Here is a 12,617-nt window from a genome sequence, read left to right on the forward strand (position 1 = left end):
TCAAAAAGAAAGCAGCTATTTAAACACACAATAAGAAGAAAAAAAAATTATAAACACTCGGCTGAGGGAATCTTAAGCTTCATAACACAGAATGCAAGAAAATGTCCAAAGAGACATTCGGGCTGTATTTGGCCCTACCCAAATACCCTACCCAACCCCACCCCACAACGGCCAGTAGCTAATACCAAGGAAAGAATATGAGCAACACGGCAAGCACAGAACAAACTGTCCCTTAAGACAGCCGAACACGAAGAGCATTTAGCTGCCAGGCTGGCATCTGCCAACCACCTAACCCCCAAAAGCATCTGGCGCTGGCCAACTTCCAAATTACAGGGCTTGCGTGACTTCATATTTGATGCTATATTGCTTTAATTTCTTCTCCCACTTTGCAATTGTATTTTATTTTTTAAGAACAAGAACCACAAATGTATTTGCAAATAGGAGTTCAATCCAATGCTTGGACTCATTCCAGGAAGCCATCTAGTCTCTCTGGAGCACATCTACCAAGACCACCTCAAATGAACAAAGAATTAAACACTGAACACTACATGTCTCACTTAAAGATTATTCCCAGCAGAAATGAACTTGGAAAAAATCCCCTTTACACATGTAAATTAAGAAACAAGAGAACAGCTCTGTGAACTATAATATGCTCCCCTCAAATAATAAAAAAAAACAACACCACAAACATAAGCTATATTTCTGCATTTCTTAACAATATAATGGGTATCTCTACATACTGTATATGTGTTTGCTCTGACTTTGAAGCTGGCCTTGCTTTGAGATGGGGTTGGACCAGACAGATGACTTTCAGCAACCCTTTTCAACCTGAATTATTCTATGATTACATGCAAAGCATACCCAAACATTACACAGTAAGACATTACAGCCCTAATTACTATTAACTCTTTCTTCCCCTATAGGCAATTTATTAAGCTCTTGGTATTCTCCTTACAAATTTGAATATAATTTCTTCAAGTACTTAACAGTTTCCTCTGTACCCAGCAAGAAGGACCTTTATAAATAACAGCACAGTAAACTCAAGGGAGAAAACATGGTATCTAAAGCTTTCAAAGTCTTTTATTTTTCACACCACTACATATCTTAGAGTAAGTAGTGGTCAACGGTCCTTGAACAGTCAGAGGCAGTACCTCTGACCCAGGTATCCTAAAGGAGTTTTGTTTTGTTTCCTTAGTAAACCAAAAAAAAAAACCACATTACAGAATAAACAGGCCTACCTTGTTCCGTGGGCAGAAGCAATTAAGTCTGTCTGCTTTTACCAGTGTCCCATGGCTTCCTATTGTCCTCTTCCACCTCACCCTGCATTTTTTTCCTGCCCCCCACCCATGTTACCAACTGCCCCAACTATTTGGCTGGGCCAGTAGCAGTACCACACCACAATGGCTCAAAGAGCTTAGCACAGACACTGGCCAGCCCTTGCTCTCTTTTTGAAGAAAGGACTCAATTATAACTGCTTTTCTTCAGGTGGGAATATTAACTTCGGTCACTACCTGTCACAAGTTTTATAAAAATCTGCCAATGTGTAGGTACTTAATGTCTTTCAGTTGCCGTTATATTCGGTTTCGTGATCTGACCGACTAAATTTACTCAAATGGGAGAACACAAAGAAAGTAACTGTACAAGCTTTGTGCCCTTGGTAAGCCTAGGAAGAAAATTCACATAAACTGCTCAGCGATCAATCTGTAGAGCATGCTGTTTATTATGAAAAGAACTTCCTCAGAGAAAAAAAAAAACCAAAAACAAAAAAAACCAAAACCCTGTGACTGTCATCACTCTCACTCACAGGGGTCCTCAGAAAAGGAAAAAAAAATGATGGTTTTATTTCTTTAATAAAATTTCTACTATAAACAAGTAGAAGTTGTATTATTTAGAAAAAGCCTGGGAAGACGGTATATGTGACTTTGGGGAGAACTGGGAAAGAAGTAAATGTCCACTGCTTTCCAGTGACCCCTGCCAGCTGTGAAAGGAACAGCATTGTTCAACTCCAAGAGCTGCTCCACCCTTGGTGCCTGGTTAACTGCCTCAAACAAAGTTGACTGGAAGCCTTTTTAATGCACCTATGCTTCCCTTCCAATAAAGCATCAATACTGTTTCCTATTTCAAGGCCTACAGGATTTTGAGTTCTCCCAGAATTCACACCGATATTCAGGAGCTATGGTGAATACAGCTGGGACCAACTTTACGAGACAAGCTGGGCTAACTCTGCTTTGGGAGAAATCCAGTACTACCAGAATACTTGAAATACTCCATGGAGTTCCCAGCAATTACTGACAATTTATTTGTATGTCACATTCCACATAATACTTGAGGAAAAAAATTCTACTACAAGCATTGAATTAAACTAACTAGGTTTCCAAATTATTTTCCAGATGACTCAGGCTCGTATTTTATCCTTTCTAATATTTATACCCAGAATAAAAACATACATTGGCAGCAAAACATAGCAACAGAAAACTCAACCGCACAAACATTCCACTTCAAACAAGGATCAGGATCTTAAACACACCAGTTCCAAGTATTGCTCTCAACCTTCACCTTCAGAAATAAAAATTGCTTGCAAATATTGTAAAGTAGGGCTCTGAGATGGGGGGGGTGAAGTCAAAACTGGCAGAAGTCTGATGTGCATACATACCTCAGTTCATAAACACCTTATTGGAACAAAATAAGACTTCTGAGAAGAGGATTATCCTTTCCAGGGAGTCACAAATAAAGAGACATGTCAAAGATGATCACCAAAACCTTCAGAGTTACAGAAACAGCCAAATACATACAGCTATTTATAACTCAGAGATATATTCACACAACACTTTTAGCCTCTAACCCCAGGAAAACAAAAACGTCTCATGCCAAGTGCTAATGTATATAACAGAAATATATCCTTCTGCCACTTAGGGACCACTCTAAGTGCAGCTAAAGATACGAGGATTCACTTACTAGGATTAACAGGTTATTTCAAGTGATGCGCTTCTCCCTGATAAAACAGATACCGCCATCTGTTTAACAGCATCAACAGGAAGATATAAGCGGGTAAATTACTGATGACACACTGTATTTAGTCTCATTCCTATTAGAGCACTCGTGTGTCAGAATTGTAAAACCAGCTGTATTTTCTGTAGGAATGTTTCATCACAAAGAATTTCAGAACATTAATTAAAGTATTTTCAACAAGTCAGGTTTTCCAATTAATTACTTTTTTCAGTTAATTATATGACTGATGGATAAGACACTGGCAAATTTGAAGCAAAACGCAAGACTCATCAGCATTACTTACCAAGCGACCAATAACATGTGAAAGTAATGAAAGACTGAATACCAAAAGCGTAGAGTTTGAGAACGTGGACTAAACCTACCACTGAATCTGATACGCCTGAGTCACACACACTCAGGAAGCACGTATGAAAAACAAAAGTAAAAGAAGCAAACACCTGGACAGTTCTGCTACAGCATAATCATCTTCTCCCAAAGCCCTCTCCTCGGTTTCTCATAGAAAAGAGAGCAGATAAAACAGCAGAGAAACGAATACGACAGAAGAAATTTTAACTTAGAGGAAGTAGCCTAACATTTAGATTCCCGAAGTGAAAACCAAGGACAACACAGAAGTGGTAGACAGGTTGTCATTGGGTTAGGGTGGAAAAGGGAAAAAAATGGGATAAGGAATAAGAAAAAACGAACCAAAAGAAGGTGGTGGCATGTGAAAAACAAGAAAACGGGAGAGGAGGTCGGGATGAAGGTGAAGATGCCGAAATTTAGGACCTCCAAAGGAAAGGAGAAAAAAGGTCCTATCACCTGGCACGGGTATTAAAGCAGCTCAAGATGCATTACAGGAACTTCCCAAGGAAAAGGTGCGTTTTAGCTGGAGTCAGACCCAGCGAGCAGGAACAAACCGCACGGAAACGGCCGGCAGCTCAAGCCTGGGAGGCGTAACTGAGCGCCTACCACCCCGTAAACTTGGCCATCGGAGGCCAACGCGCCCGGCTCCCGGCGGCTCCCCGGCGCGGCGCGGCCCCTCCAGCGGCTGGCGCGGCCCGCACCTGATGCGGTGACACGGCGTGGCGGGAAGGGCCCGCCCCGCGGCCGCCCTCGGACCCCCGGCGGGAAGGGCCGGGGGGCGCCGCGCCGCCTCCCGCCTGAGGGGAACCTCGGCGCGGCAGAGGCCGCGGGCCTCCCGCCCTTTCCCCGGGCAGGCTCCCCCGCGGGGGGCGGCGGGCCGCCGGCGGACCCGCTCCGGGGCCAGGGTCAGCCGCGGCAGGCGGCCCCGCCGCGCCCCCTCGGTGATGCGCGCACCGCCGCCCCCCGCCCCGTCACCCCTCACCCAGCGGGCACCGCCGCCTCGCCCCGGCCGCGGCTCCGCAGCCGCCCCGGCCACCCGCCCCCCCCGCCCCCGCCGGGCCGGTCGGCCCCTTCCCCAGCGGCGCGGGGAACTCGGCGCCCCGCTTCTCCCCTCCCGCCGGGGCGGCGATGCCCCCGCACCACCCCAGCCCCCGCCCCTCCCGCGCTGACCGAGGGGGATCCCGACCTTACCGGTCGCCCGGTGCCGCGGCGAGGCGGCGGAGCGGGCCAGCGCGCGCCGCAGACAACGGCAGCGAGGGGAGCGCGAGACGGCGGAGAGGCGGCGGGCGCGCGCGAGGCAACAGCTGGGGGGGGGGCGGGGGGGAGGGAGGAGGGGGAGGATGAGGAGGCGCGCGCCCGAGCGGCGGCAGCGCCAGAGCAGCAGCAACAGCGCGCCACCCGAGAGGGCGCGCGCCGCCGAGCCGGGGGCGGAGCTGCGAGCGGGCCGGTGGCCAACGGCGCCCGTTCCGCCCCGAGGGTGGGGAACCAGGCGTGACTGGCGGCGGCGCTGCCCAATGAGAGAGCGAGGAAGGTGGGGCTGGCTTAACGGGCAGATCCCGGGCAGGGGCGGGGCCGGTGTAACAGGCAGCCTCCTGCACGAATTGGCGGCGAAAAGAACGGGGAGGGCGGGGCTCGAGGCTGACCGCCGCCGGCCGCGAGGGGGCTGGCTTACCTTGATGAACGCCTTCACGACCGAGTAGCTGAGGGGGGGAGGCGGGGACGAATTTGAGCGACGTCGCCTCTACCCAGTGGCAGCAGGGCGCGGTAGGACGCGCGTCCGCGCCGCCCAATAGCCAGGCGCGGGGCCGTGGGGCGGGAGGCGGTAGATTTCCTACGGCAGAGGGAGCGGGCAGAGCCCGGTCTCCCCCTCACCTGCGCGCTGCCCCCGCGTAGCAGGGCGGGAGGGGGATGCGCCGAGACCCTGCGCGGGGACGCGGCGGCGGGTCCGTGCGAGGAGGGCGGTGGCGCAGGGCGGCCCGGGCCCGTGCGGTAGGCGGCGGGGGGGTGGGGAAGGGAAGGGAAGGGATAGGGGGCTTCTACCTCAGGCTGCCGCACCGCGCCCGGCCTTGCTCAGGCGAGTAGGCCTCCGCCACGGTGGGGGAAGGGGGGCTTCCCGGGGGGAGCCGGTCGGCTCGGCCACGGGAGGAACCGAGCGAGGCGGCGAGGCCGGTGGGAGCGGGGCTGTGGCGGAGGCCGGGCTGCCCGGGGTCGGCCTCTGGTGGCTGGGCAAGGGCGAGAGGCCTGGGCGGCCTGTGGGGCACCGGCTGTTCGGCAGCCGCTCCAGCCGTGGCCCCGCGGGGCTGGGCCCGGGCTCCCGGAGGCGCTGTCGCCGCCCGGGGCAGTAGGCACTGGGCCATCCCCGGGCTGCCTGGCGGAGGATCGCGGCCGGGGCCGGCCCGGGCCGTGCTGGAAACCGCCCGGCTGTTGCAGAGGACGGGAGGGGGCTGTTAGATCGCTGTGGCGGCTTTGCTTAGCCCGGCTCTCTCGGCTGGATTGCCGGTTTCCTCGGCCTGTTCTTCTGAAGAGTCTCCCAATACGTATTTTTTCAGCCAGATTCAGCGCTCGGGAGTCCGTTTCGCTGAAAAGCGGTAAAACAACCGCTCAAGTGAAGGGGACGTTGTAGTTTGACTTTATTTACACTTTAAAATCTACGTAGGCAACCTGAACTGAGAATGCATCAATTGCAAGGAAAACTTGTGAATACCTAACCTGTATTCGAATCGCACTAGTTTAAATGTAGTTTTAAAGTGGGGCTGCTGGAATATTTCTTTCTAGGTGATAAATTACTCATACCTCCTGAACTAGCTTTAAAATGTCATTTACTCAAGAGAGAGTTTAATTTGGTTTCTGTATAATAGAGTTTTCTGAACTCTGTTAGGCAATGTTCAAGGTCTAAATTTAAATGTATAGATCTGTGTTATTAATATTGAGCTGAATGTTATGTGTAAGTTTCCCTCCTCTTTATTTTTTTCTTCCTAAAAAGGACATAATTAGCTATCATATTCTAATTACGTAGTTCATCCCATCAAGGTCAGTAATGCTATTTAGCGTTTCTCATTACTGAAAATTTTCACTTCCTACTAATTGTGTGAGTTCTATAAGGAATTGAGAGCGCTTTTTTTTATTTTTACACTGCATTTGATGTTCCTTCAAGTGTTTTCATGGAAGAGCTAGCTCAAGACTCGTGCCATATATGCATCCTTTTTCCAGCGTTAACCATCATGTTGTGATAGCTGGGCTCTAACTGAGAATCTGCCCATAATCACTTTTCTTTTCTAGTGAGACATTGTCAAGTGCTCTGTGTAATCAAATCCTTCATCATTGTCAGCTGTATCCCCAGCTGCCAGTCTTTAAAATTGTTAGCTTCCTTTATGTGGACTATAAAATCTCAAAAGTACACTTAGGTTTTCTTGAGTTTTCATGAAGAAAAGCCTCTAAAATTGAATGGAGCCTTCCAGTCCTGCCCAGTCTTGCAGTTACAGCTCTTAATCAGGTCAGAGAAAGGCAGCATAAGGTCCCCTGCTGAGTTTTCTGCCTGTGCTCTTTAAAATTGCTACAAAGTGGTTCTGAACACTTAGGAAAACTGAAAATCTTTTTTCATCAAGTAAGCAACCTTCAAATTGAGCAGCCACATCTAATATGTCTTTGGTAGCTTTCTATGTCTTCCAGAGACAGTTGATATCAGATACTCAAAGAAGGTGCTAACGTAATACTTCTAACAGAGTTGAATTCCTTTTTTTCCTTTGAGGCCCAAGTTCCCAGGCTGTTTCTTTGGTTTCCACTTTCTCCAGTTTGCCAGTACTACAAGAAGGAGAATCGCGTATCTGTAGCACTGATTTCTAGAACTACTTTTCAAAAACTTTCTCATGAAAGGAATGTTGAAACGTTGTTTCAGATAACTACTCTTCACTTTAGCTGCAGACTTGTACTTGAGAATATTGGGAATGTTTTCAAAATCCTGGAAATCCTTGAGGCAGGTGATAGTAATTTTTCTGTAATCCTCTGCACATACCAGCTGGTTTAGGTATGTTTATAACAAAGAAAGAGCAATGCTATCTAAACCTCCTCCATATTTTTTTTTCTACTTGGTAATTAACTCTTATATTGAGCATCACTGCTAAGCTTCACCCCTTCCCTAAGGAGGTGGCCTGGGTTCCACCCTTCTGGTTTCACCAACAGGCTTTCACCAGACCCTTTGGTGATCGGAGCCAAACTGAGACAGCAAAAAGCAAACTACAGAAAACCTATTTTAAACTTTTTTTTGGCTAGTTCAGCTCAAGGAATTGGCCTGCTCTTGGTCATGCAGGTGTCAGCCCTGTCACAAGGGAGGGGATGTGCTGACAGTAACTCAAGTTTAGATTACTTTAGGCTAAACTGCATCTCTTCCTTAAGAGAAATCCCACTGCTATCCACAAAATCAAATCCATTGAAACTTCAAACCCAGACTGAACAAAAAAGGAGGTCTGTTGAGCTGTGTATCAGAAGATAAGAATTACATTGTAGGGTAATTTTAGTTGTGTACAAAATTATTATCCCTTGGCTCCAATGTAGCAGGTCATCTCCTAACTAGTTAAGCCAACAGCTTTTACTTCCCTGTCTGGTTCTGATGTTTATCTGAGCACACAGTTGATTCAACTTGCTAAACCTGGCAAAAAACCACTAACTCGGTTAAAAAGAAAAAGGTGCTAATAGAGTTCTGCTTGTTCAGTGAGTTTAACAGGCTTAATCGGGTGATCTTGTGAGCATGAGTAGAAGAAGCAGCAGCTTTGTGGCCGGGACACAGAGGGGAGAGGGGAAGCAAGTCTTGTCCTTCTCTTGTAGTGGCTGATGGTGAGAATTAGATGCTTCAGAACATATCATCTCACTTTCAGTAATTTAAATATTTTTGTAATCTGGAACAAATCAAAACTCAGTTTATTATTTCAAGTTAAAGAATATAAGTGCTCTAAAGGGAAATACCAAACTTATAAAAATCTCAATTAAGAAATCTATTCTAGCACTGTTCTGCTGGTATATATTAATTATCTAGCTTTGTGGCATGAAATCTTCAGGAAGATCAAAGTTCTTCTCACCCCTGCCTTTTATACTTCCAGTGACCTTTTATACTTCCAGTGAAAATCTTCTGGCACATGCAGTGGTAAAAGCCTTTCTGTTAGGAATATAAAAACTTTTATGGCTGTAGTGGCAGATGCACGTATCCTTGTTTTTCCTTTGTCATGACTACAGAGAAATCTAAATACACTACCAAGCCAATAAACCTAAATAGCATTCCTGTCAGCTAGCGCCTGCATACTTTAGATACCTGCCAGAAAGCAAACATCATCTGTAGTGTTCAGTAGTTTTAAGACTGCTGCTTGACAGAGAGCAGCAGTAGTGCCTATGGTCTGGTCACTTGAGCTGCAGCTCTGTAGAGTACAGGATCTTTCAGATGGTTTGATACTTGTGCTTGGTGGTTGGTTCACACTTCACTATGTTTGGGCTTTTTTGTTATAGAGAGAGAATTGTTAGGTTTATTTTCAAGTGTTCAACTATGAGTGCCTCAGTACTGGAGGAAAATTGATCTAAACATATTCTTGGCATAAAAAAATCCCTAAATGAGTTTGACAGCCAGTTTAGGATTAAAGCACAACTTGTTTCACAGAAAAAATTTAGATGAAGGCAGTTTACACAGCTGACTTCAGGCACTTAAGTAGTGGTGGACAGGACTAAACTATAGAGTGCTTTGGGAATGGTAGTAATAAAGGAATGCTGGGAAGCATTATGTAGGTGAGGTTAGAAGGGGTGGGAAAACAAGAACAAGACATTCGTCTCCTGTAAGGAATATGCCTAATAATTGTGTAGTGACATCTTTTGATGCTTTTCCTCCCTTTTTGTTTTGTTAGGTTGTTGCTGACAGTGAAAGACTTCTTCTCAAAGCTGTTTAAATGAGAATGTCCCTGGCACAAAGAGTACTACTGACATGGCTTTTTACATTACTCTTCCTGATCATGCTGGTGCTAAAGTTGGATGAGAAAGCACCATGGAACTGGTTCCTCATTTTTATTCCTGTCTGGATATTTGATACTATTCTTCTAGTTATGCTAATTGTAAAAATGGCTGGACGCTGTAAATCTGGCTTTGACCCTCGTAATGGCTCCCAAAACATCAAGAAAAAAACCTGGTATCTCATTGCAATGCTACTTAAATTAGCCTTCTGCCTTGCCCTCTGTGCTAAACTGCAACGATTTACTACGATGAAACTAGCCTATGTATTTATCCCTTTGTGGGCCTTGCTTATTGGGGGTATGGTTGAACTTGGATATAATATCTTCTACGTACGAAGAGACTAAGCCATACTACATGGTTTTCAACACAGATTTGTGGCAAAATGGTAATAATCCAGGAATTTGCTACCAACTTGATCTCTAATTTAGAAGGCCAAATAAGAAAGCAGTCAAGATGGAGACTTATCTAAACCAGGCTGAAGACTGAAGTAGATTTGTTCTATTTTTTTTATTTCAAAATTGTCACATATGCTCTTGTAAATAAAAGTACTTGTTCAATGTAAGCTGTTCTAATACGATTATGTTACATGGAACAAGATACAGGCTCTTCACAGGCAGGTAGATGCTCTTCTGAAAGGAGCCGCAGATGTTCTACCCCAGAGTATTTGGCATATGGGGCAATCCTTGGAAAGAGCATGTAAGTTTTCTACTACTTAAGCTGTCACTGAAGAAATAACCAGTTAATGGTCATTTCGGTAAGGTGCTAAATGTGCTTTAAGAATCAGCAACAACTGATGCTGCCAAATAAGAGCAAAAAAGGAAAAAAGTGACTTTTGACAGTGAGAATCCACTTCCAGTCTGAAGAACTGGAAAAAATAAGCACTGTTTTTAAGCTGCTGAAACAGATATTAACCAGTGTGTTTACCTAGGGGGAAAAAGTTACTAGCTGAACGGTGCCAGCAGTCTAGGATCCAGAAAAGGGGGGGACAGTGATGGTGACCTTTCCAAGTACAGAAGCTACAGGATGAGCTCTGTAATGCATTTGTACCTGCAGGAAGCAGTATAACAAAGATGATGGTTTTTAACGCTCCAGTATATTAGATCTCTGGAGGTGAAGCTGTGGCTTTATGAAGTACTGGCAAACTCAAATGCAAGTAAATGAACTTTTTCAAGTGAAAAATTCAATGAATGGGACTTCTGGAAAGAGAAGGAGCTGGAACCATGAGCATCTTTTCTGGACTGAAAATGCTCTTCCAGGAGCTACAGTAATTCAAATGTAAAAGCTGTCTAAGACATAACCAACATGCTGGAGATACTGATCCATTTACAGTTCCTAGGTACAAAAGAATGGCTAGTGACTGACAAGAGCCCGGGGAAAAAAAAGTGTAAGGTAACAGGAGGTGACTACATCAAAGCATCTCACAAATAAAATTTTAATTATGTACATTTAGCTGTACTTGTCTGAAAAAAAAATCTTCCTGAAGTGTTTGGATTTATGCTTGCTGTTCAGTCACAGACATGGGCATAAATACAGTCAGAGACTGCTGAAAAGGCTTTATCTAAGAAAACCTGCTCCATTCTAAGGCAAGGGCTCTCTATTCAGAACATCAGGTAACAATATTTACAAAGAGTTTGTCATGCTTGTGGTTGACTTCTGCCTTGCTGAAGAAGAAAGCAAGGAATGACAAAAAAAATATCTGATCTATACCTGTTAAAAAAATGCAGAGTATTTATAACCCCTTTATTACAATAAAATTTACACATCAACTTAATAAGCAATTCCACATACTAAGCCCCAGTTTATAAACATCCTATAAATTAAATATATTATAAATACATCACATAATTTATGGGGAGCTGAAACTACCATTTAGAGATCCTTTTTCCCTTCAGTGCCTATATGGAACAGTTTTTTCTGGGAGGTTTATCTATACCATACGCTTGGTTCTGAAAAATCCTTAATGGAAGGACCTTGCTCTGTTTGACAGAATTTTTTGCCCAGGTTCTGTGAAGAACAGGCTTCTGTCACAGTCTTTGTGCTTTTTCAAGTTAGAATGGTGCTTGTGCTTGGGGTCAGCTGTGGGGAAGGGGCAAAGAATGTTCATCTCAGTGCACACTCTTGGGCCTGCTGAATATAGAAAATGCAAGAGTAAGCATGCACAGTTACATGCTGTATGTAAGTACACATATACGTATATATGTATGGCACAGAATATGCTTAATTTGTACATCCAATTTAGGTGTCTCAAGCAGTTCTTCAGTTCTGCCACATGGAAACTAGGGTCACTCAGCTTCCTAGGGGATGCAGTGTTCCAGCTGTGTCCCACAGCAAGCAAGCTAGACCTTGTGGAATTCTTGCTGGATGCTTTAAAAAAATTTATGAAGGAAAAAGTTTCTGAAGACCTACCGCCAATGAAGGTAAACTTCCATGAACCACTTAAACTGATGCAAATACATAATGTGCATTTAAGCACTGTGGAAAAGACAGATATATATACACACATATATATTTTACATATACACCTCTGGTATGTTACAGCACCACATGTAAAACTGGGTGCCTATAGTCTTTGCCCATGCAATGCTTATCACAGAATAAAAAGCATAAAAGCCTTGTTCAGCTGATGCCAAAACCTTCCCCTATACTGCTCCGAAGAGCACTGCAGCCTTCCTCAGTCAAGATGATGATGTTAACAGATTATAACTTAACAAATGATGGAAAAAGAACTAGCCTCATTAGGACTTGCTGTATTATTAGCAAGATGGGCCACATATGGTGACTGCCCCCTTAACAAACCCCTTCCATTCCGCAGATCTAACAATTATCTGAAAGTTTGGCATCACCCGTTAACTAGAATCAAACACAGTTGTTCCAAATCTCCTTTAATTGCTGCCTCCAATTCAATAGAAAAAGATCAACAATTTCAGCATTCTGGCACTTTTTTTTTTTAAGGGCTTACTAACCTTGGAATATAGAACTGTGATTTTTAAAGCTGAAGCAGACGTTTCTTTCTGGTGTCCTACAGAAGTCACACACAAGTTGACTGTCTTTACCACAAGATATTTCTAGGACACAGCCATTTGTCAGTTCTCAGCCTTGTTTGCAAGTTCCTAGTCCTTACAGAGATACTTTGATAAGAAGAATATCCCTTTTGACTTCATAGTTTGTATCAGATTTAACTGACCTAACTGCACTGACACCTTTGTATACGCAATCTTACTTCTTTTGTGGTATCAGAACTTCATTCAAAAGGATTTACGATACAAATTATGCTGTAGCCC

At 45.0% G+C, this 12,617-nt stretch overlaps 2 protein-coding genes across 6 annotated transcripts in view; one reads left to right on the forward strand and one right to left on the reverse strand.

Moving 5' to 3' along the window:
* Window positions 1–4,692, reverse strand: part of PHTF2 (putative homeodomain transcription factor 2) — a 73,238-nt gene extending 68,546 nt beyond the window's left edge. For 2 of the 3 annotated variants that reach the window (XM_055711724.1, XM_055711721.1), the window contains exon 1: window positions 4,543–4,692. The gene's annotated coding sequence lies outside the window, so the exon portion shown is untranslated. Of the gene's footprint in view, window positions 1–4,537 lie in introns of all 3 variants that reach the window. The other variant, XM_055711722.1, reaches the window with a different exon arrangement.
* A 485-nt stretch (window positions 4,693–5,177) lies between these two features.
* On the forward strand, window positions 5,178–9,898 carry TMEM60 (transmembrane protein 60). 3 transcript variants are annotated; one of them, XM_055710732.1, is made up of 2 exons: window positions 5,178–5,340; window positions 9,234–9,898. In XM_055710732.1, exon 2 carries the CDS (start codon window positions 9,276–9,278, stop codon window positions 9,678–9,680), a length of 405 nt encoding a protein of 134 aa, XP_055566707.1. In that variant the 5' UTR covers window positions 5,178–5,340; window positions 9,234–9,275; the 3' UTR covers window positions 9,681–9,898. The 3 variants fall into 3 exon arrangements, with proteins under 3 accessions (XP_055566707.1, XP_055566708.1, XP_005443512.2); XM_055710733.1 differs by having other exon boundaries at window positions 5,180–5,294; XM_005443455.4 differs by lacking the exon at window positions 5,178–5,340 and adding an exon at window positions 7,066–8,181.
* Window positions 9,899–12,617: the final 2,719 nt, after the last annotated feature.

The sequence above is a fragment of the Falco cherrug genome, chromosome 5 (genome assembly GCF_023634085.1).
Source record: "Falco cherrug isolate bFalChe1 chromosome 5, bFalChe1.pri, whole genome shotgun sequence".
In the NCBI taxonomy this organism is placed as follows: Eukaryota; Metazoa; Chordata; class Aves; order Falconiformes; family Falconidae; genus Falco; species Falco cherrug.

What these genes read in the sequence shown, in the direction of transcription:
- TMEM60 (XM_055710732.1), top strand. Translation starts at nt 9,276, where the DNA reads ATGAGAATGTCCCTGGCACAAAGAGTACTACTGACATGGCTTTTTACA.